The 26926-nt window shown below is 52.4% G+C and overlaps 1 protein-coding gene across 1 annotated transcript in view; it reads left to right on the top strand.

The window, feature by feature from the left end:
• Positions 1 to 26926, top strand: part of LOC136296110 (hydrocephalus-inducing protein homolog) — a 94818-nt gene that overhangs the window by 46755 nt on the left and 21137 nt on the right. Inside the window, 25 exon segments of the mRNA XM_066194942.1 lie at positions 667 to 767; positions 2011 to 2146; positions 2594 to 2758; positions 3625 to 3777; positions 5612 to 5850; positions 7215 to 7473; positions 8108 to 8251; positions 9573 to 9713; positions 10203 to 10519; positions 12069 to 12234; positions 12718 to 12816; positions 13505 to 13714; positions 15007 to 15135; positions 18184 to 18361; positions 18867 to 19087; positions 19852 to 19973; positions 20924 to 21060; positions 21705 to 21826; positions 21914 to 22105; positions 22502 to 22654; positions 23725 to 23964; positions 24216 to 24408; positions 24861 to 25028; positions 25329 to 25502; positions 26601 to 26725. Coding sequence (XP_066051039.1) covers positions 667 to 767; positions 2011 to 2146; positions 2594 to 2758; positions 3625 to 3777; positions 5612 to 5850; positions 7215 to 7473; positions 8108 to 8251; positions 9573 to 9713; positions 10203 to 10519; positions 12069 to 12234; positions 12718 to 12816; positions 13505 to 13714; positions 15007 to 15135; positions 18184 to 18361; positions 18867 to 19087; positions 19852 to 19973; positions 20924 to 21060; positions 21705 to 21826; positions 21914 to 22105; positions 22502 to 22654; positions 23725 to 23964; positions 24216 to 24408; positions 24861 to 25028; positions 25329 to 25502; positions 26601 to 26725 — 4284 coding nt within the window.

Genomic DNA, 26926 nt, shown 5'->3' on the forward strand with positions numbered 1-26926 from the left:
CGGGACGTTCCTGAAGGAGCACTGATTTGTTTCCAAAATCACAAGCTGAGATCATGTACCATATGGTCAAGTACTGAAGGCATTTTGGTGTTTTTGAGAGCAATGTCTTCGATTGCAAGTGGGCAGAGGACGGACGAGGACCAAAGGTGGCCGTTAGAGAGATGTCATTATATAAAGCAGTTTGCTTTTCTTCTTGGTCTCATTTCTCCTGTCCTGGGGAGTAGAATGATTTGTGTTCACTGCAGGGATCTCCAGTGAAGGCAAAAAACTCTGCAGCCATGAACTGCCCAGCACCTGCTGGCCCACGCTTTGCCTTCAGCTTCCCGCTGTAAAGCTGAACTCATTCTGTTCAAGTCAGGAGATTTCCTCTGCATTTATGTCATTGTAGTCAGATGAAAATTTGCCCCTTAATTTGAATACGGTGCTGCACAGAGCTTTAGTCTAATGTTTTCATTTAGCTGACCTATGCCCCGATAGCAAGGTGTGCTTAACAAATCTGGTATTTGCCAGACGGCTTCTGTTACTCTTAGAGACTGTGCTCTCCACATGGAGCGGCAGAAGAATTAAGGCAAAATCCTCCCTTTTCTTACCACAAAAACTGGAGGACATCACACGTGAGTCGTGAGCTTTTGTAAGGAAGAATTTACTGCTCTTCTCTTCCACCAGGTGACCCTGTGTTCCAACACTGTGACGGAATACAACCGGAAATTGCTGGTGGACCTGGAGTGGTTTGGCAAGGGAGTGGCATCACTGATCATCAAGGCCAGGTACCAGCACTTCCCTGGCCTCCCCCAGCGCACTGCCTTGCACAGGGTGTGCTGGCTGCGGCTCCCAAGGAGACGTGTTGTTTAATGACCTCATGTTCTGCCCAGCTGGACATGAGAACAGCAGTGCTTGAAAAGCAGCCTGTGGTGAAAAGCAGCCCTGCTGACAGCCCAGCGTGGTCCTGGGTCGTTTTCTAAAGGGACCAGGAATGATATCATTTATTGACCTGGTGCTTGAGGTGAAGCAAATTTCCCAAGGGCCTCCTCGCCTTCTTCCTGCAAGAGGTGGAGTTGTGCTGGGTTGCAACCAGCCCGCGTTGGTTTGGGGCACACCAAGCAGTCTGCTGAGGGTCAGGGTCTGGTTCTGTTAACGAGGGCACGTGACAGTGGGGAAATGGCTCACAGCAAGAGAGGTGAGGGCAGGATCTTAGGAGGGGAAATGAGTCCTTGATGTGGCAGGTCAGCTCTATTTTTTCCCCTTCTCTCTGCTTCCTGTTTTGAGCTTTGATGTTCTCAGGCTTAAAGCAAAAGTTGTTTTTGCTCCAGCAGAATTCCATCCTGCTGTGCTGCTCTAGGTGTCGGTTTAATGACAAGAGGGATGCAGTTCCCTGGTGCTGTTCCCACTCCCAGGCAGAGCCATCTCGTCAGTGCCTGGGCTGCCATGTTTGAAAAGCAAGTGCAATTGGGGACAGTCAGTGTTTGGACCTGTGGAGTGAAGGACCAGGGGAGTTGTAGGAACTGGGAGGGAGTGATCTCCCACTCTGTGGGGCAGGTGATGTCTCATGCCCTCCAAGGCTGGGGCAAACAGCTGAGTTCTCAGGCAGGGAAACAGCACCATGGGAGAGAAGGGAGTCATTTTTACTGAGACACTAGAGTCGTGTGTTCCTGGAGCCTTAATGAGCACTGATCCCTGTTGGGAAGGCTCCCCCAGAGCTCATGGATCACTGGGACTGTTACAGGAGTTCTTGCAAACCTTCTTGAGTAAAGGAGGGGCTGAGGCAGCTGTGGGACCAAGTGGTCTGCCTGGGGCACTTGGCAGCCTCTGGGTGCTGCCTCTCAGGTTTTGCCCCTCCTCGACAAGACATGTTTGAGTGGGAAGACTTTGCAGGCAATTTTTCACCATAGGGCTGTTAAATGTGTATTTGACAGTGACAAAGGTGTTGTGCTCCATTTCACAATCTTTGGGGGTCAACGTTCTCCATTCTCTCAGTATCTCTGATTCCCTTGGGGTCATCTCTTTGCCCAGATGTTTCGTTCCTGAGCTGCAAGTGTACCCCCAAAACCGCGGATTCCATGAGTGCGACCTGAAGGTGCCGTTCGAGAGGAAGTTCTTCATTTGGAATAACACCCACCTTCCTGGCTGCTACGGGCTTATTCCCCAGGTTTGGCATCGCATCCACCTCCTCCTCTCAAATATTACTGTGGAGATTATTAGGGGGGAAAAGGGTTGGGATGAGACCTTGGTGGTTTCTATTCAGTCTTAAAGATCTGCTGAGAACAGGATCCTACCTGAATGTAAACTTTAGGATGCAGTTTAATCTCTTGAGGAAAGAGCTTACGTTCTAGTCTTCAGGGTGTTTTCTTGTGGGAGATCTTTGAGGGTTGTGAAAAGCTGCTGCATCCACAGACACCAGTGCCTGTGCTGGCAGCCTCCTTGCAGAACCCCCTGAGAATGCTAAGCCTACAATTCTTGCACCTTGTTTGTGCCTTTTACCTTTGTCCTGGGGATTTTTAAAAATGTGTGTAAGTTGCTGTTGGGATGGATGTTAAGGAGTTTGAAGTTTCTTCAGAGGTCCCTCTGAAGCTGGATTTGATTCTGTCCCTTCTAGGAACCCGAGGAGGACTCTCCTGTGCTCTACTCCAGCCCCAGACCCTGTGGGATTGTCCAGCCTCGGAGCACTGCAGAGATTCCAGTTATGGCTGAAATCCAAACATTGGGCAAGCATTGCACCGATGTTTGTATCGGCGTGTTTGGGGACGCAAGAAACCCACTGGTGAGTGCAAGGGGAGGTGTGTGCCTTTGTGCAACTGGTCCTGGCAGGGTGCACAGTGTGCGGGGATTCTTCCGGGGAAAAGAGGCACAGGCTGCTGTGGAGAAGGACAGCAGGGGCAGGTGGCATAAACAGCTCGTGCCTTATAGGTGGCAATGTCAGTGTCTGACCCAGAAGGTAGTTCATCTAAGCTGGAATTGAGGATCATTTTAATTACTCTTTAAAGTGCTATTAGCTTTGGAAACACCTTTTTTAAAATGTTACCTCTCAGCACAAAAGAGGATGTCAGAAGATTTCTGGGAACCTTGAGCTTTCTGTAGAAGAAAGGAAAGCTGGCATTTGAAGAGTAGTTGCAAGGATTTAAACTACATTCAAACATGGAAATGGTGATGCCAAATTCCCTGGATGGCACCAAACATCTGAACCTGGGCCATTGTGGCACTGCATGTAAACCAGTCAACAGGGAGGACAGGCAGTGCAGGCTGTGCCAGGGAGCCTGAAGTTTGACTAAACACTTGCTTTCAACTATCAGGCTGCTTACCTTAAAGAGAAGGGTTTCTCCCCACCAGAATAACCAGTTGTTTAACTGTCAGCCTGATCTTAACTAGAGATTTCTTGCAAAGCTTCTACCTTTGGACCAATAATTTGTAGTTTGAAAGTTTCTCTTTACTTAATCCTTTTCAATTTGGAGGTGAATACATAAGTTTGGTTTTTTTCCCCCCAAAATCCCAGGATTTCAGCTGGAGAATGGTAGCTGTCCCTAAAGAAATAACTTGAGCTGGGTTGAGCTGTTTAAGCCTTTTTAGGTTTCCCTGTTCGGGTTTGATTTTTTTTTTTTTTTAATCTTTCTTGCCTGCTTTCTGTAACAGAGAACAGAACTACAGAGCTTTGGACGGCCGTCAGCAGTCTACATAAGTCCAAGGCTGATAGAGTTCGGCAGGATCCCAGTGCTAAGGCCTAATTCACAAGCTTTTGGCCTCTTCAACGAAGGTCTCATCGATTTAGACTTCAGGCTAGAGATTGTAAGTATCTGTGGGGCTGTTTTCCAGGGAAATTGACTGGTTGACCTTACAAGCAGCCATGACTTGGTTTTTATATGCATCGGCCTGTGTGAGAGGAAGCGAGATACTCCAAGATTCCATCTGGGTGAGGCAAAAGGAACCTGGCTCTGGAGTGGTTTTAGCTGGGGCACTCCTCAGTGAAATCAGGTGCAGAGATGTTGGAGCAGAAATTCGTCTGGATTGTGTTGACGAGTTCTCCCATAATTTTATGGAAGGTCTTTAGCTGTGTGTGTCACGGTTTTTGAGCTCTGAGATCAAGAGAAACCTGTGGTCCTTTGCTCCTCGGAGAGCATGGGTTTCCCTGTGCTTTCCCTGTGCCATCTACATTTGCTTTGTGCCAAACTGCTGTTCATGGTAGAGAAGAGGGTGTGAGGTCTGTCCTCAGACTGCTGGTGGGGAGGCAATTTTCACACCTGCTGTGGGTCAGGCCAGTTGGGCTGTCCACACAAAGACATGTGTGGGGGTTGTGCACCCCCCCAGCCTGTGGTCTCTGTGCCTTTGAAGAGCATCTTTGGGGACCGGCTGCAGAGAATGGCTGTTTAATATGTGAAGGCTGCACAGGGCAGAGGAGCTGGGGCTGCTCCCCTGGCAGGGAGAGCAGGGCTGCTGCAGCCAGGAAGGGCTTGTAGGCTGGGCCTGGGGCTGGGTGGGATGTCTGCTGGAGGGGGAGATCTCTGAGGGGCTTGAGGTTTGCTCTTCTCCATGCTGGGTGTGTTGAACTTGGAACTGGTTAAAACCTGATCCTGTGGACTTGTTTGTGTCTGTGGATAAAGCATCAGGCCATGTGGGAAAGTCCAGCCACAGCCTCCTGAGCCAAGGAGGAGGGGCATGATTTTTCCTCTTGCTGCTTTTCCTGCTGTTTGGGGGATAAATGTAACCTTAAAGTGAGGGATTTTTCCAGGACAGCTTTCTCGAACTACACAATGAAATTCTGCCTTCCACCTCTTCAGGGAGCAATGCACCTTGGCTGGGTGGGCCTGGTGTGTAAAGGATGGGCTTCACGTGCTCGTTCCAGGGCTGGACCTGCAGAGCTGTGTCTGTACAGCTGTGCTGGTGCGGGGCCTTTCCTCCCTCCTTTGGGCAGCTTCCAGCTCTCTTGGCCAATCTGTGAAGACCATGAGAAACCAGAGGACACGAGTTCTTAGGAAGAGTGGGCCATGCCCACTGAGCACATGTCATCCAGTTTTCCCTCTGCTTCCTTCTTTCCTGCTCTGCTGTAACCATTCAGAGGTGACTTTTCCAAAGCAGAAGGCCCTGGGGCACCTCTCTACAGCGGATGATCAGTGGGAAGTGAGGGCCTCGGTCCTTTAGGGGACGTTGAAAAGCATTGATGGCCTCTTGGGAAAGGATAGTTTGGTGTTGGGGTTTTGCTCAACTGGTTTTGCAGAGATATTCTTCAGGCTCTCAGCAGTGTCCTCCAGCTGTGTGGTTTCTGGAGTGGGATTTGAGCCGTCATGACTTCCTCTGGCCCTGAGCCTTTGTGAGAAGCCAGGAGAGAGAAAGCAGCTTTCCTTGGCACACACTCCAGAGAAGGACTGGGGAAGGAACACTCTCCTGAGGATAAGCGTCCCTTGGGTTGGGCAAAACTGGGTTAATTAGGTGAGAGTCTGTTAAAGGAGGGGAAAATACAGGTTGTATAAGCTCTGCTGTTCCCCAATACTGCAGCTTAAATTTAGGGAAATTAGGCCTTTAGGATTTTTATCCTCCTCTCTTTAGTCTTCTCCTTTTCTTACACCCCATAAGAGACCAGGGTGTATGGTTTCCATCCTAAATGCATGTTATGCTTGTCTTACAGGCTTATAAACCACACTGCTATGTTATTGAACCCAGGGAAGGAGTGATCCCCGCCAGGGGTGAGGTTCCTGTGACTGTCACAGCAACCCTGGATGACACTGGGGGTTTTGCTGATGCTCTCCAGCTGTTCATTGGGAACAGACTTTGGACCACCTCCACCCTCCTGGCTTTTGGCACTGGCACCACAATTGTCATAGACAAACCATTTGCCCCGGAGCTCAACTTGGGATACCAATTCAGGTAGGAGATCTCCCACTCCCACCTCTCCTTCTGTCTCAACAAGGAGCACCCTTCCCCTCCAAAATGGCACCTGCCAGGCAAGCAGGGGCCCTGGGAGCAAATGGACAGGAGGGTGACGACCCCCCTGGGAAGGCAGGAGCCCGCAGAGCAGTTCCAGAGGCAGATGGAAACTTGCTGGTTTGTGTGGGGCCTGCAGTGCCGCTGCCAACGCTTCCTCACGCTGCTCGTGGGCTCTGCTGCTGCCCTGCCTGCCCAGGACTGATGCTTGTGCGGGAGGCCAGAATGTTAGGGTGCCCTCTCAGGTGCATCACCTCTGGGTTTGACCGGCAGCCTCAGGATGGCTTAAAATATTAGCGAGGCAGCATGATCAGAGGTGTTTGAAAAGCAAAAATGTTTTCATTAAGGTGAAAATAAAAAACCGTGCCAAAAAAAAGAGAAGAAGCTATGCCAAGTGCAAGGAGGACCTTTGCACTTGCTACAACACCCCAAAAATGCCCTGAGGATCTTCCTCTATTCTCTTAAGTTTGTAACAATCAAGGCCGGATTCTTGGCATCCTGCCCAATAGAAATAGGAACAGGGCTTGAGGCACAGTCTCAAAGATCCAACAGGTGTCTCCGTCCTGGCACAAGGCCAAAAACGGTATCAAAATCTCTGGGTTTTACCTCATAAGTGAAACAAAGAATGAAACCCAAATCCTTCCCTTAAATGGAAGCCTCCTTGCCACTGTGGGGCTGCAAACCCTACCAGGTGAGGTACACTTCTACACAGGACCTTGCTCATTTTCCCATTGCCAGCGGAGTTTGCAAAGTTCACTTCAAAACAGTTTCTGATTGCGAAATGAAGTTTCTACAAATGACCACCGGTGCAAAACCAAAGCTTCTATGAATGAGAGAGCCCCTGCTCCCCTGGTTTCCTCTCCTAGAGCAGACAGGTGATTTCTAGCAGCTTGCTGGGATCGTCCAGAAACTTCCTTCGCGCTGGCTTTTAAAAATGCCTGCAATCATACCCCCGCACACAAGGGCCTCAGGTGCAGGATCTCAATGATTCAGTAACAGTTTTGGGTGCAGATTAATACAAAATACAGTAACAGTACGAATCACCCCAGAACACACATTTTGGCGGAAAACACCAGATCCTGTTAGCCTGGCCTGGAAAATGCTACATTACCATGAGAAACATATTCCTCTTTGCAATAACGACATCAGGAGGGCAGCTTATCAGACACTGTTCCCGGTCCACATTAAGAGCTGGAAATGAAGACGGTCTCCAAGCTATTCACAGCTCAGAATCCTCCGTGGGAGCAATCTGATGACCAGGACAACAGCTACTCCCATACTATTTTCCATTCTGGTTTCTCTTCTAGCCTCCTTCCCTGTGCTCGTCAGTTCAGACTAACAAATGGGGGCCACCACTTCCATCAGCTCTTCTGGAAGGTGGAATGTAACAGGCCAGCTGGGAAGGAGGGCCGGAGCACCTCAGCCCACAGTAGCCCCACGGCCAAACGTGATTCCCAGAGGCCCAAACGTGCGGCCCCCGTGTTTCGGCTGGAGCCGCTGTCAATGGACCTGAAGCCAGGAGAGTCTGTGGACATGATGCTGCGAGGCTTCTCTCGCAAGGCGCAGGTGAGGTCCCCACCACGGGCCGAGCTGGGGAAGCATCAGATCCCCTCCCCTGGGCTCGTTCCACCGTCCCTTGACATTTGCCTGGGGAAATGAGCAGGGGCCTTCAAGAAACTGGTTTAAGACCACACGTTTCTGTGGCAGCACCACTTACTTTCCTTGCTGGTCACCATCAGACCAGCTACAGCTTTATTGTGATTCCACAGCCACCAAAACCTAGTGCTGATCCCGAAGTAGGGGTAGAAGGAAATACTGCTCTTTTGGGGCAGACAGCATTGCATGCTTAGTCAGCAAAGAAGGACAGAGAAATAAGTTAGTAACACTTAGACTAGGAGCCCAAAAAGAAAGTGAATTAAACAAGTGCCAAGTGGTTTTTCTGGGGTAAGCACAGAGTAAACCAAAAGCCATGTGAAGGGGGGGAGTTTCTCACAAGTGCCTTTTGTGGTTAGTGGGGTGCAGTGCTACAGACAGTTGAGTGCAAAATAAATAAGCTGCATCACTGGAAGAAAAGCGGGCAGTGACCATAACTCTGTGGCAGGAATAGGGCGCGTGGTGGGTGGTGGGTGCTGAGCCAATGCTGGGCATTTGCTGGATGCCCTGCCACCACCCACTGGTGACAAGTGACTCTTGCATGCAGGTGGTGCAGAATTACGCCATCTGCGAAGCTGTCATTGGGACAGGCGGCTCGATGAAGAAGATAATAGAAGCAACCATTACCTGCGAGTTTATTGATCCCACTATAAATATATCAGCCAGACAATTCTCTTTCCGGGTGGAGAAGGTAAGTAAGTGTCTGGATTGCATCCTGGCATTGAACAGCATGGCTGAGGGCGGGGTGTGCTTGTGTAAAAGCCCCTCTTTACCCTTCCTGAGGCACTTTGTAAAGTGAGGGGAGATGCTTTTAGAGATGAGACTGGTATTTAACGTCCCCAAAGTAAAACTGCAGTTACAGCTGCACTGCCAAGGAGGATCGTGGCCACCTCCAGAGAAATGCCAGTTTCTCTGCTCACGGTAAAGGGAGGTTTCTGAGGATCCTTCAGGGCACGGTGATGTCTGTACACCGATGCTGTAGGAAAGCAGGGAAAAAATGGAGATTCCTGTGAATTCCTCAGGCTGACAAGGAAAAACCCAGCATCTCCTGTGTCTCTTTGCCTTCTCTGCTGTTGGCATGAATGCTGTATGGTATAGCTATATGGTATAGCTCTGTGCATTTCCCTAAGCCTCACCTGCTTCAAAGCACCCCCAGACACCCTGCAGCTGCAGTGATGATAACACTGAGGCAGAGCAGGTGCCCTTTAGTCTCGGGATCCCAACTCCAGCATCATGCTTCCCTCTCAGTAAGTTGTCTGAAAAAGAGAAGATGTTTCATGAGTTGCTTTCTGTAGTTTCAGGCCTCTCCTCTGGTTCCCAGGTTTCCACTCAAGTACAGAATCCCTGGAACAGGCAGTTCCGATGTAATTAGAAGCTTTTCAGCTCTCCCTGATTCTGCCTGGGTTCTGCTTGACGCCACACACGCAAACTGATTTATTGCATACTATGGCACCTATTTGATACCAGTACATGCAGAACTAGTTTCCCAAACTCCCTGGTTTCGCTAAACCATGCAGGAAGCCCAGCAGAATGCAGACAAGGAAGGAAGAGCCTAGGCTGATCATAGCTTTGAGACCACAGACACCTTGTCCCTGTAGCAGGGACTGCAGGACGCATCCTGCAGACAAGCTGCTTTATGAGCCAGTAAGGTTGTAAGAAATGGCTGTATGTGAGTGAAGATCATCTAGTGCTGCTCTGTGCAATAGAGAGACAAAACTGGAGACAAATGGTCTGGAATCACTTTCTGCTTTAGATCTTGTTCAAGCAGCTGCCTCCTCTCAGGGCCCCATTTCCTCATCTGTACCTGGGAGTGTTTCCCTGTCCCCCAGAGGGTGCTGTGGTTTCTAAACATGAAAAGCATCTGCTGTAAAGAAAAATCTCCTGGAAGTGTAGAAACAAATAAAAAGGGTAAATAGAAATGTGTGCACTTCTGGGACTGAAAACTGCGAGATGCAGCAGAAGCAGGTCTGTGACTAGCTGAGGTTGTTTTTCCTTGTCTCCTGTTTGTGTAGAAACCCAGTGATGTCCTGACTCTGCAGTACCAGCCTTTGGCTATAAAGAACACCTGCCGGCTGCCACTCGACCTTATGCTCTACTTGGAGCAGCCGTTTCAGGTCTGCAGTGAGGACCAGCAGCCACTCCCACATGGCCAGGTGAGCAGCCCCGGACTCCTGCAGTGGGGTTTGAAGAGGAGGGATGCGGTGATGCACTTCTGTTGGGACGTCCTTAAGTCAAGAAGTTTAATCTGTAGTGTCAGCAATGGGATGGTCTGAACTGCATCAGCAGAGCTGCTGAAGGAATCAAAAACTTATCTGAGTTGAGAAGATCCACCCTGGCTCTCAGGCACAAGGAGAAGGGAGCAGGCAACTAGGTCTGGGCAAGCCATGCCGTGAAGGTGACTCCTGGAAAGCATCCCAGCTCTCCAGCAGCCACCCCTTGTATTGCTGCTGAGCACAGAAACGTGAGCCTGAGGGAATCCTGGACTCGAGTGTGGTGCCCGCAGTCAGACCCTTGCTGTAAAGAAATGAACGATGAACTGAGAAGCCCATGCTGGTGTCACACTTGGAGCATTTACTGGTTCATGCTGTCAGACCTTGGGATGTCATCCCACAGGTGACTAATTACTGTTCATCTGCTTGCAGCCTGTGACAGTGGACGTTGGGCAGACCTGTCACCTCTACATCGCATTTGACCCAGCTTATGGACGGGATTTTAATAGCTGGAAAACAATGAAGATCCTGAAGATAGAAATGGTCAGGGGCCATCCTTATGTGGAGCGTATCACCCTTTGCGGGGAAGCCCACTTCCCAAATCTCCAAATCCAGCCCAGCACCCTGGAATTTGGCTGCATCGTGGCTGGCACGAAACAGGAGCGTTCTCTGGAGATGACCAACTGCAGCCCACTTCCCGTCAAGTACCACTGGTCATTCCAGATGGACGACCATGTGAAGAAGTTGAGGTATGTGCACCTTTGCCCTGTCCTTGAAGCTCTTCTTCCTGGTGTCCTGTTAGTACTTTGCAAAGAACAAAGCTGTTTGCCTAGGAGCTGACAAACTGCTTCTGCCTTGTCCTTGTGCAAATAACACTGACCGGCTGCGGTCAGGCTGGATGCTCAGGGAATAGCTTTGCCACCAATTTGGTGCTCCTTGTGGTTTCCCCTGGGAAGGAAAGCTGGGACAAAGGCTGCTTTCTCAGACCTCCGTGGCCTGAGGCACTGTCCACCCTGCTGAAGGGCTCCTAGTCCCAGCTGCCACAGTGCTGCTGGAGGCCCTTTTGGCCCCCTTGCTTTGGGATGGGTCCTCTCTGCAGGAGCTGCTCTCTGCTCCTTGCCTTCCTCCCTTGCGCTGTGCTGGAGGACACCCAGAAAGTCCCAACACCAGAGAAAGAGCTACTTAGCAACTGGGCTGATGCTGAACCTCTTGTTACCTTCCCTTTCCTTCTTTTCTGAGACAACTCCTTTAGTGCCAGGACAAATTCTTTCCCAGGGGTCAGCTTTCAGTGGACACCTTGGATTCCTCACGACCCTCTTTTTGTGACACTTGTTACTCACTTTGACTTTTCCCCACTGCAACATGTCCCTTATAGGTTCTGTACTGCTTGACAGCAGGACTTGTTCATCACATCTTCTCCTATCCCTGCCTCTCGCTCCACTACTTTAGAGTGAAAAACATTGTCTGGGCACCATGGTCCTGGGAAGTTGCCTCAAACCATTCATTAAAACTAAAGAGAGTGGAACAGATGATTAGGGATCTCTTGGGGGTTATGGTGAGAGAGCGCCTCATGCAGAAATGAAACCCAGCCTCAGATAACAAGCTACAAAGCTAAAGACAGTTTTTCTTTGGGGAGCAGGCACTGAATGCCTGTCTGGGAATGGAGCATCCAGGTTGTGTTTGACTGTGTGGGAAGCACTTGTATCTCAGCAGGGTGACAGGCAGGCACGGCACAACTTTGTCCCTCACGTGGCATTAGAAACACAAGCAGAGTTACCCTGAGCACCTGCTTCAATTTAAAATGGGGAATGTGACCTGAGTCACCTGGGAGTGCTGGAAAATGTCAGCCAACCTCCCCAACACTCTCAGGGAAACATTCCTGATAAATACCTGGTAAAGCCGCAGAGTTTCTGGCGTTGGGCGCTGGGGGGGCTGTGCCGGCTCATCACTGGCTGCGTCTGCCCCTTGGTGCCTCAAATCTCCCCTTTTTCTTGCCTTCCCTGTCTTTTCCTCTCCCACTGTGTTTTTTTGCATCCCCACGAGGTGTGAATCCGTGTCCTCTGTAGTTCCTCACTGCGAGCAGTTGCAGCTGCCTGCACCACTGCTACCTCAGTGTCAGCCCTGGGCCACCTTTAGATGGGACCTGCTCCAGCCTGGATTGGGAAGGGCTGGATCAAACCATTTCTCAGTTCAACGCACCAGCACCCACCCAGGGGCTGCATCCTGAGCAGGAGCTACTGGTGCAGGTGTCCTTTCCTCCCACTGCAGGTCCCTGTTCATAGTTACGTTCTTTTCCAGACATGAGCTTTGCCCACCTAAATTCCAACCCAAGCCACCGACGATGGTGTCATTCCGTTTGGATAAGCCGGCAACTCAGTGGAGACGCTTCAGGATTAGAAAAGCGGAGGAGCCAGCCACAGCCCTGGAAGAATCACGGGATCTTGGCCAATCTTCAGGAGCAGAGGTAGATTTTCTTGTACACCTACTGCTTGCGTTACCTCCCTAGCTTGCCACCAACAAGTCCTGCTCGTGCTGACCTCCCTTTTTGCCGCCCTGCTGTCCTGTGCCCTGAGAGCGGGCTGGGCAGCAGGGCCGGTGGCTGGACATGGGGTGTGTGGGAGGGAGAAACAGGAGAGTTTTCCTTGGAGAAACCTGCTCAGATGCTGTGTTGAGTGTGGGTTTTTTGCCTTGTTTTCTTCACAATGTAAGATGAGGCTTTTGTCTGCATCATGATGATAGGACCTCCAGCTTCCTTCCCAGAGCAAGCTGTGATGAGTCCTGATCTCCATGTACCCTCTTCCCAAGCCAGCCAGACGACCTCTTCCCAGATCTCTCTTTTCACCCAAGAGCTGGTATCGCAGTGGTGGCTCTGAAGCTGTCTTACAAAATGAGACTTTGCAAAGTGGCTGTCTCTTCTTCCTAGCATAGAAAATGGCTTGTTTTTCAGGTGCCACCACGTACTTGGGAGAAGTATTACGTCCCACCAGGGTTGGAGGGAGTCACCTTTTTCATGGACTTAGGGTACACTCCCCTCGAAACTGAGAAGGTAAGAAGGAATCTGTCTCACTCCCACTTTTCCAGTGTGGCAAGCAGGGCTGTAGCTCCCAGTCCCACTGGTGGCCATCAGCATTGCCCACAGCGGGGCCTCACATCCCTCCGGACCCATCGCAAAGTGCTGCTGAAGCAACTGGTTGTTAGAGAGGCTGTGCAGGACATGTTGTAGGGCTGTCCAAGGACGCTGTGCAGCACCTATGGAGGGCATTGCTCCCCTTGGACCTCATCAGGTGGTCCATAGGAAATTTTTGCTGGAGCACGTTGAGAAAGCAGCATAGAAATCAGAGCGGGGCGGGGAAAGCCTCAGGAGTCAGATGAGCTGGGCTGGAATCCTTCCCTGAGCTCCAAGAGCTCTGGCTCTGAGTCGCCTCCTTTTCTAAAAGCAGTAAGAAATGCTTTTTAAGGGCAAGTTGTGCATCAGAGAGAATTTCTACTGCCAGGACACATCCCAGTTCACTTTAATGTAGTGTATTAATTAATGCATTGATCTGCGAGTATGGGAGAAGATTTTCCCCATGGTCCCTCCACTGGTCACTGGCATGGATACAAGATGAGATTAGGATGATTCTGGCTGTATTTGAGGAACAGCCCCCTCTGGCTACAGCTGCACTTTGCTCCAAGAAGCTCTTCTGCATCCATTTCCATGCTCAACACCTCAATCTCTCCTGTCCTCCATCCAGGTTTTCAGTATCCTGCCGGTGTCGGGTGTGCTGCAGCCAGGAGAGACACAGCAGGCCTCCTTCACCTTCTTTGGCCTTCTCGACACCATCGCTCGTGTCACGGCGCTGTGCCACGTGGAGGGAGGCCCCACCTACAAGGTGAAGCTGACCGGGGAGGCCTCACGTGTCAGCTACTTGCTGAGCTCCCGGGAGGTTGACTGCGGCTTACAGGTACCCCACATGTCCCCTGGCACAGCTCCCTGCCCTGCAACCACGGCCAGCGGGTTCCTGCCCGCCTCAGTCCAGGCCTCCCTCCCCTTCCCAGCCCCTTTGTTGGCCTGCGGCTTGGAAGTACAACCTTTGAGGGACAAATCTGGCATCCAAGCTGGCTTCAAATGGTCATCTCCAAGCCTCCCCAAAATGTTGAGAAAGGTACCCTGAGAAACACTGCCTCCTGGGGCAGGCAGGGTCCCAGTGGGGATGCTCTGAGGGACATGTCCCTGAGACATCCCTCTGCTGATCCATTCCCAAAGCCTGACCTCCAAGGAGATGCTCTTGTATAAAGCTCTTGCTTAACCCACACAATAATCAGGGGAAGAATTTGGGCTTCCAGTCACTACAGTTGCAGAGACTGTCCCAGAAGAATCCCCACTTCACTCTCTTTCAGTTGAAAGCCCACAGATATTTTCAGCTGCTGGCCCTGTCTGTGTTGCCCTGTGTGACTTCCTTGTTGCATGTTTGTTGCTTGCCAATACTTGCGTGCAGGTGCCTTTTCTTCTAGAATGCCTGTCTTAGAAATGCACTGACTTTTAGATACAATTCAATGGGGACAAAGTCATCGAAGCAAAAGAAAACTGTTCATTAGTAACAATTCAGCTGAGCCGGGTGTGTCTCCCTCCCCGAGAGCCGGGAGCCCAGCACACACACCCCTTTCACCAAAACGGCTTCTTTTATCCCTTTTTTACCCGGCCAGGGTGGTCCCTGTCCTCCTTCCCATTGGATGGTACTCGGGAACTTCCATTCTCTCTGACCGCCAACTCTTCTGTCCCCTCCCCTCTCATCCTACTGCCTTTTAGTCAGGTCTTCAACCCTGCCCCTCTCCCAGCTCACAGCAACACCCAACAACAGGACCTGAACAAATCCAAACAATCCAAACAACAACACGCAAGAACCAACAACTTCCTTTCTTTAACCTCCTAACTCTTGGATTCATCTCACGCACCTCAGTGCCACCTCCTTTGTTTCTCCTGGCAGCTGGTGGCCCCTGAGAGCACAGAGGGCCTGTGTCCCCTGGTTCATTTATTACTGGCCCTCACGTGGTCGTCACCACATGTCTGTGTGCTGCCAGAGCTCCCTGGTCCTGTGCAGGTGCCCTGTGCCTGGGGCTTGCCCAGCTTCCCAAGGGCCCGTATCTCCTCCCTGGTCCCTGCTCCCAGGTCTGCTTTCAACCCCGGGAGAGAGGAAGGAAATTCCCAGCCGCAGGCCTGGGTCTGTAACTTCCTGCTCCTGTGCTTTCTCTCCAGATGTTTAATGAAATTCATCACGCCACGGTCACCCTGGAGAACACCTGCAATATGGAATTCAGCTGGGTGCTAAACCCTAGCACTGCAGACCAGGATCTGCCTGGTGTGTTTCTGGTCAAGCCCACCGCAGTAAGTAGCACAAGTGACTCACCCCAGCCCTGTGTCGGGTGGCCCAGGAGAGCGTTAAAGGGAAAAAAGAGGGGGCGGGGGGGGAAAGGGACAAAAAAGTCAGAGGGGAATACCCCAAACCCAGCCATGAGAGAGAGAAGGGTGTGAGCGATTTCTGCTGGGGGCAGAGAAGGTCAGACAAGTGCTGTCCTGATAGACTCCCCCACGGCCTTGGCTGGCGGGTGGCTCTGCTGTCTCACGGCAGACAGCGGCGGAAGGCACAAGTGTGTTGGTCACTGTCCCGTCCCGCTGTAAGGGGAGCAGAGGAGAATTCTTTTTGATAGATTTCTCGGGCGAAAATAAGGCACAAACGCAGCAAATATTACATCTGGAAATTGGTAAAGAAAGGGTACGGCCCCGACCAGAAGGGGACAGAAAAGAGAGCAGAGAGAGAAAAATGAATGAACAACAGAGGGAGTAACAGAAGCCAGGGACAGAGCGGTACCGCTGGAAGCCTGGGGCGCTGTGTCGGCGTCCTGCTCGGCGGCTGGAGCAGGAGCCCGTGTGCGGCCAGCGCCCCGAGCGTGCTGCCGCGGCGGGCTGGGCGCGCTCCGCGCCCGCGGCAGGCGCGGCGGTCCCGCGGGCTGCGGCGTCCGGGCTCCGCAGCTGCGGCTGGGCACGGCCGGCGCGGCGGCTGCTCCCGCGGGGCAACGGCGGAGCGCTGCGGGGCCGTGGCCGGCGGGGAAGCGGCGACAGCGGGGTAGGCAGGCGGGGAAGGAGCGGCTCTGCAGGGAGCCGGGCCCTCCAGGTGCTCCCGGCACGACCACAACCAAAAATGGCGGGGGGAAACCGGCAGCGTTAACTGCTTTTGTGCGCCGAGATTCCTCCCGTAATTCAGCCCTTTTGGGAAGACTTAGTCAGACGGGCAAAGTTTGCCCGGGCTTCGCGGTCTGCCCTCCCCCAAGGGAGAAGTCGCTTGCAGCCCCCCGAGACGGGGCCTGCCTGCATCTTCTCCTTGCAACCTCCTCCACGCCTGGAGTGTGTTAAGGCTCCCAACGCGACTGCAGCCCCTGTAGTAATTTTTCACCCCGTGTCAGAAAATGGATTTATAACATACGGTGAGGCACAAATAAAAATGGAATTGGTTCCCCACTGCGGCGGTGCGTGTCCTCCCACGGCCGGCTAGCCCCGACACGCCCCCACACGATCTATAGAAATGTGGGATCTTGGCTGCCGACCTGCCCTGCCACGTTGGGAATGCGGAGGAAGAAAGACGGGACTCTCAAGAGGCCTGACTGCAACTTGGGTTTATTGGTAGGAAGGAGGGAGCCCTCAGCCTGCGACCGGTGCTTCAGGGAGACCCTGAATCTCAGGAGGGAGAGGGTTTTATACAGTGGCTGGAAGCTCAGGGTGGCTACACGTGCAACCAGTGGGGTATAACTGGGGAGTGTCTACTGACGTAACAAGCATTAACATTAAATACCAATGATCCGAAGGAAGGAGGGGAAAGCTTCCAATCCAGCCAGTCGCCAGAGATCTCCCTTCGAAGCTTCTGGACCCGGGGGACAGGCCCTGGGTGACTGGCAGGGTGGGAGGGTTTCCCGACGAATGGTGGACAGGTAACCAAGGCGGGAAAGGTGAACCAAACAGGGGTTGTATGTGGGGCAGGCTGAGGGAGAAGCTTACAATTTGTAACAAAAAGGACCTAAAAATACAACGGCACTGAACCAGGGTACAAAGAACAACTATCTTACATTAAAACTCATGATAAAAACCACACCACCGCACCTCACAGTCACTCTGGGGACCCCGACGGCTGAGATGTCAGGCTGCTGGCACTGGAGCGTTTCTGAGGGTCGCCTTACCCAGGCTGTGTGATCACACAGGACATTGTCCTTTGCCCTGCCTCCCCGTTGCCAGGGCTAAGAACCACTTACATAGCCCTTCAGTAGGCGTGCTGGTCCCTGCCTCCTGCAGCTTTGTGCTGTGCAGAGGCTTTGTGGGGCAGTGAGGGGGCCGGGGAGCAGCGGGGCTGGAGGAGCGATGAGAAAAATTTGCAGCGTCATCCCACCATTTGTCCAGGCTTCTCAGTCCTGCCTGGGTGTCTTTGAGCCGAAGCAGCACTCCTGCCTTTGTCCCTCCTTGCAGTGGGAGGAGGGAGCCGACAGGCATTTCTTCATGCCTGTCCTACAAGGGATGGGAGGAGCTGCTGGCCCTGCTGAGTGCGGGGACTTCTCTTCCATAGCAAAAAAAGCCTTTTCTTGTTGAGGCGGGCTCTTGCTGGCAGAGGGCGAACCCCATGAGCAGCAGAGCTGTGCTCACATCACATCAGGCTGTGCTGGGGCTGCAGGCAGATGAGCTCTTGGGAGGACACACTGCACCCCCGGGTCAGTGGCTCGATCTTTTGGGCACAAGGAAGGTAGGAGGTGTGAGAAGCAAAGCCCACTCATCAGTTAAAATTTCAAGAAAATTTAGTGTGAGACAATAGGAGACAAAGTCAATAAAGCAGAAGGAACAGCACTGCCTGCTAAGCAGAAGGAACAGCACTGCCTGCTTAGCCACATTAGCTGCAGCCAGAGGCACACACCAGTCAACACAACACCCCTTGTATAGCCGGGGTATTGCATTAGCCCAGTGCGTATTTACAAGCAGTTCTTTATATTCCAACGTTTTAACAGAGTTCCTTCTCCGTCCGGCCTTTTTGGAGCATATGCGGTTGTCCTAGTCCTGGTCCTTTGTTACTTTTTGACACATTCAACAGGCTTCAATTCCTTCGTTGGTTAAATGTTAATATTACAACAATTCTTCACCAGCATTGGTATCACAAAAAAAGAATTGAATTAAAAGAACTCTAAACTTTAGCAAAACTTCTTTTACAAAAGTCAACATTATAAAACATATAGTGTTTACTCTAACAGTTGCAAAAGCCAACACTGTAATGTATTTATCATGATGGTGGTGTGGTTTGATGGCTTCTTCTAGATGAGAACCTGTCTTCTCAGCCTGTCTGTCCCCTGAACCATTCCCCATCAAACTCTGATGCATTCCCTCTCTCTTCTGTCCCTGCAGGGCTCCATTGCACCAGGCGAGACGCAAGAGCTGAATTTTTCTTACGTGCCAGGATTACCAGGAGCTTTCAGCAGGACTTACCACCTCAAAGTGGGTGACCTGGAGCCAGAAAGTATCCGTCTGAAAGGAGAAGCATCCTTTCCCGTGTTTAGTGTGAACCTGCCCTGGAACATCAAAGGTGGGCACTGCCTGTCTGCCTCCAGGAGGGGCCCCTCTGGTTTTGTTCCCTACCATATGCCCACGGGGCAGCTCGTGCCCACCTCCAGCAAGCCTGGAGGGTTGCAGGACTCCCAGAGCAACTCAAGCTCTCTGGTTGCTTCATGAGTCTTGAGCAAGGATCCCATGTGGGCTCTGTCCCAGGAACCATCCTGCAGAGCTTGCCAGCACATCTGGCAGGGTTCTGAAGGGTGATGGCTAGACTGAAAGGCTTGGGAAAGCTCTAAGAGAGGCTGGCAGGGCTTCTGGCAGGCTTGGATTTGTGTGACATTGCAGGGGATGCGATGCTCCTCTGTGGGGAGGAAGATGGGTGAGGATGCAGAGAGGAGCAGCAGCATCCACTTTCCATAGAGGGCTTGAGGGATTTCTTTCTGGAAGGAACCAGTGTTGGGAGGCAGGGACTTCCCAGCTTTAATGGGATTGGCACTTTGCTCACACTTCTCTTTGTGGATGTTTTCTTCCTTCAGGAAATGAAAAGTATGAGGAGCCATTGGAACGGCATGTAAAACAGCAGCAACAACAAAGTCAAAGGAAAGAATCAGTTGTTGTGACGAAGACTCAGAGCCCGAAGACTAAGACCTCGAAGTCTCAGCCCCCAGTGACTCCGACCTCAAAGACTCAGACCTCGAAGACTCGGAATCGGAAGACTCAGAACCGGAAGCCTGGCTTGCTTGGCTCTGGCGATACAGTAAGAACAGCTGCAGCCCAGTTTGGCACATGCCACCCTCTCTGTGTCACCTGAGCCCCTTGCAGCCCACAGCAGCTTCCTGGTGCCCCGATGGCATTTGGGACCTCCCTGCCCACTTTACAGCCATGTGTCACCTCAGCATTGCCCCTAGGGCTGCCACTCTGGTCATGGTCTCTTCTGGTGTTGCACCAGCTTCCTGGCTACCCCAGGGAGAGATCCTGAAGGCCATGCTCAAGGGATGGAGTTGATGGCGCTTTGAAGGAGATGCAGGTCATTTCTGGGGAGTTTGCTGGTCCCAACCCAAGCCCTGTCAGATTTACAGACCTGTACAGTAGGTGCCTGACTGTGCCCTGGGACTGTGCTGGCCGTGCTCATCTCCACGAGGCACCAGCTTCCAAGCTGTGCCTTTCAAGACACAAGGCTTCCAAGGCTTTCCCGGTTCCCTTTCAAGACAGCTTTTGTCCAAGCTGCCTTGGTACTGGCTGGGGGCAAGCAAGGATCTGGAGCTCTGGAAGGTTCCTGGCTTGTCTGTCTGCCCGGCCAGATCAGCTTTGCCAACAGTGGCTGGGCAGGCAAAGGTGTGGGAGTGACTTCCCTGGAGATGAGGTCCTGGCTAAGAGCAGGAGGTGTCACGGACACTGAGCAGCCAGACAGGAGGACCCCACAGCCCCTCTCAACAGCAGCAGGGTGGGATCCTTTCTCAGGTGCAAGCTGGGCCTTGGGAAGGACCTTTGCTAAGCAGCCACTGTCTTCCCTTTTCTCAGACAGACACCCAGGCGCAGATAAAGATGGCAGAGAAGGCTGGTTTGGAGGTGCAGCAAAAGCTCTCATCCCATCTCCCGAAGAGCAGGTTTCCTGACAAGGAGCTGCTCCAGAGTCTTATCAAGTGAGTAAGGATTCCCATCCCCATCTTCAGGTGCCCCGTGGGGAACATCCAGCAATGTCTCCTTCTCCTGAGAGCTCCTTGTGTCTGCACAGCTGGGGAATAGCCGGGGACTTCAGAAAGGGTCTGGTCCCGGTGGCTGACAGGCTACATCTGAGCAGAGGAGTGTCCTCCCTTCCCCAGCACCACGCTGAGCTTTGGACTGCTCGGCTCCCCACAGGTGTGGGGTTCTGTCCCTGCAGCTGAGGGGACCCAGCACAGACCTTCAAGCCCTTCCAGGCCACATAACTTCTGTCCCTGCTGACTAGCTCTAAAAGAGACAACTCCCAGCTGATGTCTTGGTTCCAGCTAACAGAGCACACGAGACGGAGAAGGGAACTGCACATGTCAGCAAACACTTTAAAATGCAGACTCAGATGGCTCGAATCCTGGTGGGGTGGCAGGGCTTATCTAGGTTCCTTGGTCTGTTCCCTTTGCGCCATCATGATGCAGCACAAGCACAGGAGGCTTCCATTCAGGAGGAAGATGCTCTGCAGAACAGATCATGTGATCTGGTTGCAGAACAATGAAGATTTCCGGTGCGGGCAAATCTTTCTTCTAGGCCCTGAGGCAATTTCAGGCTCAGGCTGTACACGAGGCTAAGCAGTTTCATTGAGACCAGTGGAGGCCCAGTGTACTCACCTCTACTGGCTTTTCATGGCAGAGGAGCTGCGACCAGTGTCCATTTTAAACTAATTTTAGTTTCAGCTACCATGGGTAGCTGATAAAACCTAGGACCTGCACTCCTCCTGATTTCCCAAAGTCATTGCCAGGGGATCAGGCCTCGGGTTTCGTATGCTTGAGCTGAGTTTTTACAGCAATGAATACAGAATTATCCCCTTTATTTGTGTCTTCCATCCACTGAAGCTGTAGCCAGGCTGTGGTTTAAGGACTGTCCTTACTCCTTCTTCCAGCATTGAGCCGCTTGAGTATGTCCTGGACCTGGGGTCTGTATTTAAGGGCTGCACTGAGAGACGCACTCTGGAGATCACCAACCCTGGGGAGATGCTTTTGTCCTTCCGGATGGATGTGTCTGTCCTGCAGGACACAGGTAAGCAGTGCTGGAGACACTTCCTGTGGGCTTGAAGAAGGTGTCTCAGACAGATTAGCTTAAACCACTGAACTTGGGGAGGTTTTTGAGCTTTTTCTTCTCAGTGGCCCTGCTGGGAGCTTCAGAGTCTCAATTCTCCTGGCCAGCCATGCCCAGGGACCTGGCCTGCCTGTGACTGCCCTAACGCTTCAGTGCAGGGGCCAGATGGGCTCATCAGCCCGGTCACCTCTCAGCATCTTCTGCCCTTGGCTCCCACCAGCATGAAGTTTCTTTGGGCACTCTGTGGGCTTGTTTTGTGAACCAGTGGGGTCTGCTGTGTTTTGGAAGTGCTTTGTTTGGAGTTCACACTGTCACAGCACTTGTGTTAAGCCTTTATTGAGGAAACAGCCTGTGAGATCCTCTGGTGGATGAAAAGAGGCTTCCAAAAGAGGCCTTGAGGCAAGGCTGTGCTTCCATCACACAGAGGCTCGCTGTGTCTGAGGGGTGTTCACCGGTGCCCTCTTTTACGTTTTTGTCCAGGTCACCGCACGGCAGGGGCGTTTTCCCAGACCTCTCAGCCAGGACACCTGTAGGGCCTTAAACATGCTTGTGACACATTTCATGTTTCTTGTGTATCTCAGCTGCTTTGTTTTCATCTGTTCAAGGTTTCAGTGTGGACCTGGACCAAATGGAGAACCTGCCTCCCAGGCACACCGTGACATTTGAAGTGTGCTTTGAAAGTGCTTGCCGCCCACAGGGTGACGTGGATGTGCTGCTGCCCATCAAGGTACCACAGCTCTTGGGGCAGGCAGCAGGCTGGGCACCGCAGCAGCTGTCACCTGCACCCTCCGCTGAATTCTCTGTCCTTCTCCAGGTAGAAAAAGGCCCCAGGTCTCACATCCGCCTCCATGCCGCTGTCGTTGAACTGTCACTCAGACTTTCAAAGAACACTCTGAAGTTCTCGGATACCCTCGTTGGGCAGTGCCAGACGGAGACAGTCCGGCTCTACAACTGGTTCCATGTCCCCTGCACTTGGTTTATTACTGGCATCCAGCCTGTAATGGAGGTAAAGCACGGGCAACACTGAACACGTAACTTCTTGGTTGGGTTTTCTTTGTGTCTCTTGCCCTTTCTACTCCTGTGGCTGCCTGAGCACTTGGGTCTACAGCGTGTTTGAGGAAGCTTCTGAGGGTCAGATCAAGGCTGGTTTGCCTGGACCTGTTCCATTAGCTGATGCTTTGCTTTTCTAGCACCTTCACCCATTCGCCCTCCTCTGAGGACTCTAGTTCCCTCTCTGCCTGCCCTGTCTACAGGTTTTCCCTCCAGCTCTAGGCTATGGGGGCCACGCTTGTTTTGGCTGTGGGTGCTCTCAGCACCGTATCAGTGTCTCAGAGCACTGCAGGAACTGAGGCTCTGTCCTCGCAGACCCAGGAGACCTGACAGGATTTGTTTCTGTGCCCAGAGCAATCAACGCAAACGCAGGCCACCAGCCCTACCTCAGAAGAAGCAGGCACTGGAGGATGAGCCCTGTCCCTTTGAAGTGATGCCCTGCAAAGGAACCCTTGATGCAGGAAGCTGGCAGGACTTGAAAATCCGGTTTACACCGAAGGAGGAGGTGAGATTGGCAGGTGTCAGCCCAGGAGGCCGAAAGGAGGGCCTGGTGCCGAGAGTGTGCTCTGAGCTCTGCCTTGGCAGGGAGCTTTCTGCAAGCCCCGTACTCAGCTACTCAGCGTGGCTCAGTTCACCCCACAGAGCATTGCCGTGAGATGTGCTTTGAAATGCCCACAGGGAGCTTGCACAGAGAGCATCGGGGCTCTGTGGCTGCCTCTCGGCACACGGGAGGGATGCGCCCAACTCCCCTCAGCCTCCCCCTTGCCCGGCTGTATTTGCAGCTGCGACACTCGGTGCAGAGCAGCTGCACACTCGCAGAGGATAATCCTGGAATGGTCAGTCTAGGCTCATCCTGCTGCAGAACTGACAGACAAAACAGCCACCAGACACCTTCCTGGGCACAGCAGGACAGTCACCTGTAGTGCTGTGCTTCCAGCAGTCCCTGGGGCTCTGGCCTGCCTGCACATTCCCATGCAGCTGGGGATTCAACTTAAAGGATGGAGCGTTCCCAAAAGTAGTTTGCCTGTGGCCGCTGGGTCTTGGAAACTGACGGCCTGTACCGGTATGGACACAAGTGCTTCTGTGCCTGCAGGCAGTCCCAGGGATCTTTTAATTGCTCCAGAGACATAACCATCTTGTGTCTGGCTTTGACCAGAGCCAGACACTAAGCAGAGAAGATGATCCTTATTTCTAGCCGGTGAGAGCTCATTTGCCTCTCTCCTGGAGCTGGCGTTTGCCTGATGCAGCAGTGCCAGGACTGTGTCTGGACACTGTAACCCCGAGGGCCCTTCTCATGAGCACTGCGCTCCTGCATGGCTAGGTGAAAACATCTGACAGTCCATTGTAGATCCATCTGATACCCAAATACCCAGTTACAGTGCACACCAGGATTCCTCCCAGTTACTCAGCCCCAGGCTACTACAGACGCTGTAGTCCCTGGCGTCAGTAAATACCTGGTGGTTTCCATTCACCTTGGAGGGACTGGTAACACCCTGACCTTGGAGAAAGCGTTGTATCTGGGGTCCCGTCACCTGGGACTTCATGGATGAGTTTTCTTCACTTTTCTCTTTTCAGAGGTCTTACAAGAATAAGCTGAAGCTTAAAATTTGTGAGAGCAGCAATTGCTTAATGCTGCACCTGTCAGGACAAGGTCTGGAGCCACGGCTGGAGTTCAGCCCCCCAGCACTAGAGATGGGATGGGTGCTGGTGGACAGCGATGGAGTGCAGGCCACAGTGGTGGTGAAGAACCCATGCAACTTCCCCATTGAGTTTTACTCCCTGGATTTTGATGAGCAGTACCTTGAGGAGGAGAAGGTGAGAAGGCAGGTCTGGTCCCCATGTACATGCTGCCCAAGCTTCACAGCACTCCAGCATTCCCAGGCTTGTGCCAGGGAGACGGAGGCAATCCCCAGGGAAAGCCAACTCTGCTGACATGCTGTGGGAGGACTTCAATAGTTTGTGTTGTTGGGAGGAAGAGAGGAGACAGAAAACGGGTTTGTTGAGCGTGTGTGATGAAAGGCCAGAGAAGGAATCTTGCGGATGGTTTCTCTTCCCTGCGCACACAGATCCTGCGGACGGCAGTGGGGTCTGAGTACCAGAAGAAGTTTTTAATGCCTCCCCGTGCCGTGGGCGAGACGCTGCCCCCAGAGCTGCTGGAGTACTATGAAGCACAGAAGAGGCTGAATGCACAACAGGAAGAGGTCAAGGCCATGGCAGAGGCTGAGGCTGAGGCTGAGGCCATGGGCAAGACAGAACCAGGTCAGGAAAACAGTGAGGGTTTGGCAGTGTCTGTTTTGACTGTGGTCGCAGCAGGGAGTCCAGCCCATATACCCTGAACTCTGTCACCTTCAGGGAAAGCCCATGCTTTTAAAAACTGCCTGTTCCCCAGCTTGGTGGAGGAACTCTTGGGTGAAGGACTGTGGCATCCTCTACCAACCCTGAGTGTAGCCAAAGCAAGCTCCTATCTGCCTGCCATAGACTGGGGAAATAATCGGGATATTCACAAAGACTAGGATTGGATGAGTTCTTCAGCCAGTAGAACCAGGTCTAATATCACTGGCTCTTTTATATTTGCACTTTCCTAGCAACAAAAGAACAAGCTCATGTTGCTTTCACCAAGTCTCCTTTTCCGGGATCTGAGCAGATTGGGAGGATGATGAGGATCAAAGGTAGGCAGGAGGCTGACCTTTTCCCCTGGTTTTTCACTGCAGCACATCACAGGGCTGTCCCATTCTATCCTGAGGCCACGGTGAAAGCGACTGGGAATCCTATCTCTCGAGCTGTCATTCGCCACCTGGGCATTGACCAGTCTTCAGAGAGGTGTGAAGCACAGCAGGACAAAGGGATTGTTGTCATTGTCCACGGGCCACCCCTGGCAGGTATGTGAGCTGCAGCCCTGGGCTGCAGGGAGAGGGGCAAGCAGGAGAAATACATCCTGGTGGACCTTGGTGCTTAAGGCAAAGACCTCAGCCGAACAGGAGGTGGAGATGATCCTCCTGGCTCTAGAATTCAGAGCTGGTAACCACGCTCCAGCTGCCTCCCTCATGGCCTCCCCTGGAGGGACACTTGATTTCCCCCTGTTCTTTTAACTTTGAAATCTTGTTGGAGATTTTTCCAGGGCCTGTCCCTGTAATGCCTCATGTGCACGTGTCACCAAGCAGTCCTCCTCTCTCTCTCAGGAAAGACAGAGATAGCGGCGGCCCTGTGTCACCATTACGACGCTGCTCCCTTGTCCCTTGACACCGTGGTGAAAGAGGCCATTGCCAATGATGGCAGCCAGGCAGGGCTCCGTGCCCGGGAGCTTTGCACCGAGGCTGCCATGGAGCTGAAAAGCAAAAACAAAGGTAATGCTGGTGAGGAGAAATGCCAGACCCAGAGCCAGTGCTTGAGAAACCCACCATGACTGTCCACTTCTGCTCACTCAGAGCAGCAGTTTTTCAGTCCTTGGGTCTCTTAGGGAACATGGGTGAAGTGCATCTCTGGCTGGTCTTCAAAAAATAAAAAATCAATTTTAAGGGCTCAGTCGGGGATTCTTTGACATCCCCCTTTGCTTGCCATGCTTGGCACATGTTCATTTTTCTAAGGGTGGTGAAGCATGCCCGTCTCTTTCCCAAATATTTTCTATTTCCTCAAAGCTGAATCAAGCTTGCTTCTCGTGGGCAGCAGGCAGAACTGCTGCCCACTTTACCAAGGAAAAAGCCTTCTGAAGTGGCTCATTACGCACAAGAGGACTGGCTATGAGTGTAACCTTGCGAACAAGAGGAAGGGAAGGACAGCCTCCCAGAGGAATTTCCAATCAGAGACGTGCTCCAAATGAGCTCTTGTCTCCCGAGATTTACCTGTGCTCACTGTCAGGTTACACAGCTCGTGTATGTTGGGCTGTTCTCCATGTGAGACCAGAGACTTTTAGGAAGCTTACTGGGCAGCTGGTAGGCTGAGCTCTGCAGGGTGAGGCCAGACCTGCCACAGTGCAGGGGGAAGTTTTGCATTGCTCACTTTTGAACCTGGCTGGGTTGGGAGCTGGCGGAAGGAAAAGGAGTCTGTGTCCCAGCAGGGTTTTCCCACAAGGAGCATTTAGCTTCAGCAGAGACGGCTGGTGCAAGCGGGGCAGGGCTGCAAGTCTCCACATGAGAATGCAGGATGGGTGCAGTGTATGGAAACAATGGTCCTGGAGGACAAATCCTTGGCTTGATCCATGGGGAACTCCTGTGCAAGCAGTGTCACCTGCATGCACAGTTGTTAGGAGGGACGTAGTGCTGGCTTTAAAATCAAGGATGGGATAGCGTGCTGGTAAGAGAAGCAGGGAGGGAGCTGCTTCTGAGTGTTGCCAGTGCCCGGCAGACTGGGGAAGAAGTGCCAGGTTCCTTCCAGGGTCCAAGGCTGTGCCCATTGTGGTGAAAGGTGCCTACTTGCTTTTCAAAGCCCTCCTGAACCATGTGTCCCCTATGCAGCTAAAAAGCGTCAGCACGCCATTCCGGCCAAGAGAAGGCAAGCCTCCCAGGAGAAAACGAACAAGAATTCCAAAGGCAAGAGCGCACCAGCACAAAAGAAGACGGAGCCAGCCAGCAAACCCGAGGTAAACACGATCTGCCTGGGTTGGTGCCTGGGACCTTTGCATTGTCTGTGAGATGGGCAGGGGCTGCTTACGGTGGAGGCTCTGTGCCAGCCAGGGCCTGGTATGTGGATCCATTGCACCAGGAGTTTGCAGGCTTGGGTCTCTGCTGGCCAGGGGATGGGTCCTCCAGGACCATCCCCTGGAGCCCCCAGCCTGCACTGC

Source organism: Chamaea fasciata, unplaced genomic scaffold (genome assembly GCF_029207755.1).
Source record: "Chamaea fasciata isolate MVZ Bird 193981 ecotype frontalis unplaced genomic scaffold, bChaFas1.0.hap1 SCAF_12, whole genome shotgun sequence".
In the NCBI taxonomy this organism is placed as follows: domain Eukaryota; kingdom Metazoa; phylum Chordata; class Aves; order Passeriformes; family Sylviidae; genus Chamaea; species Chamaea fasciata.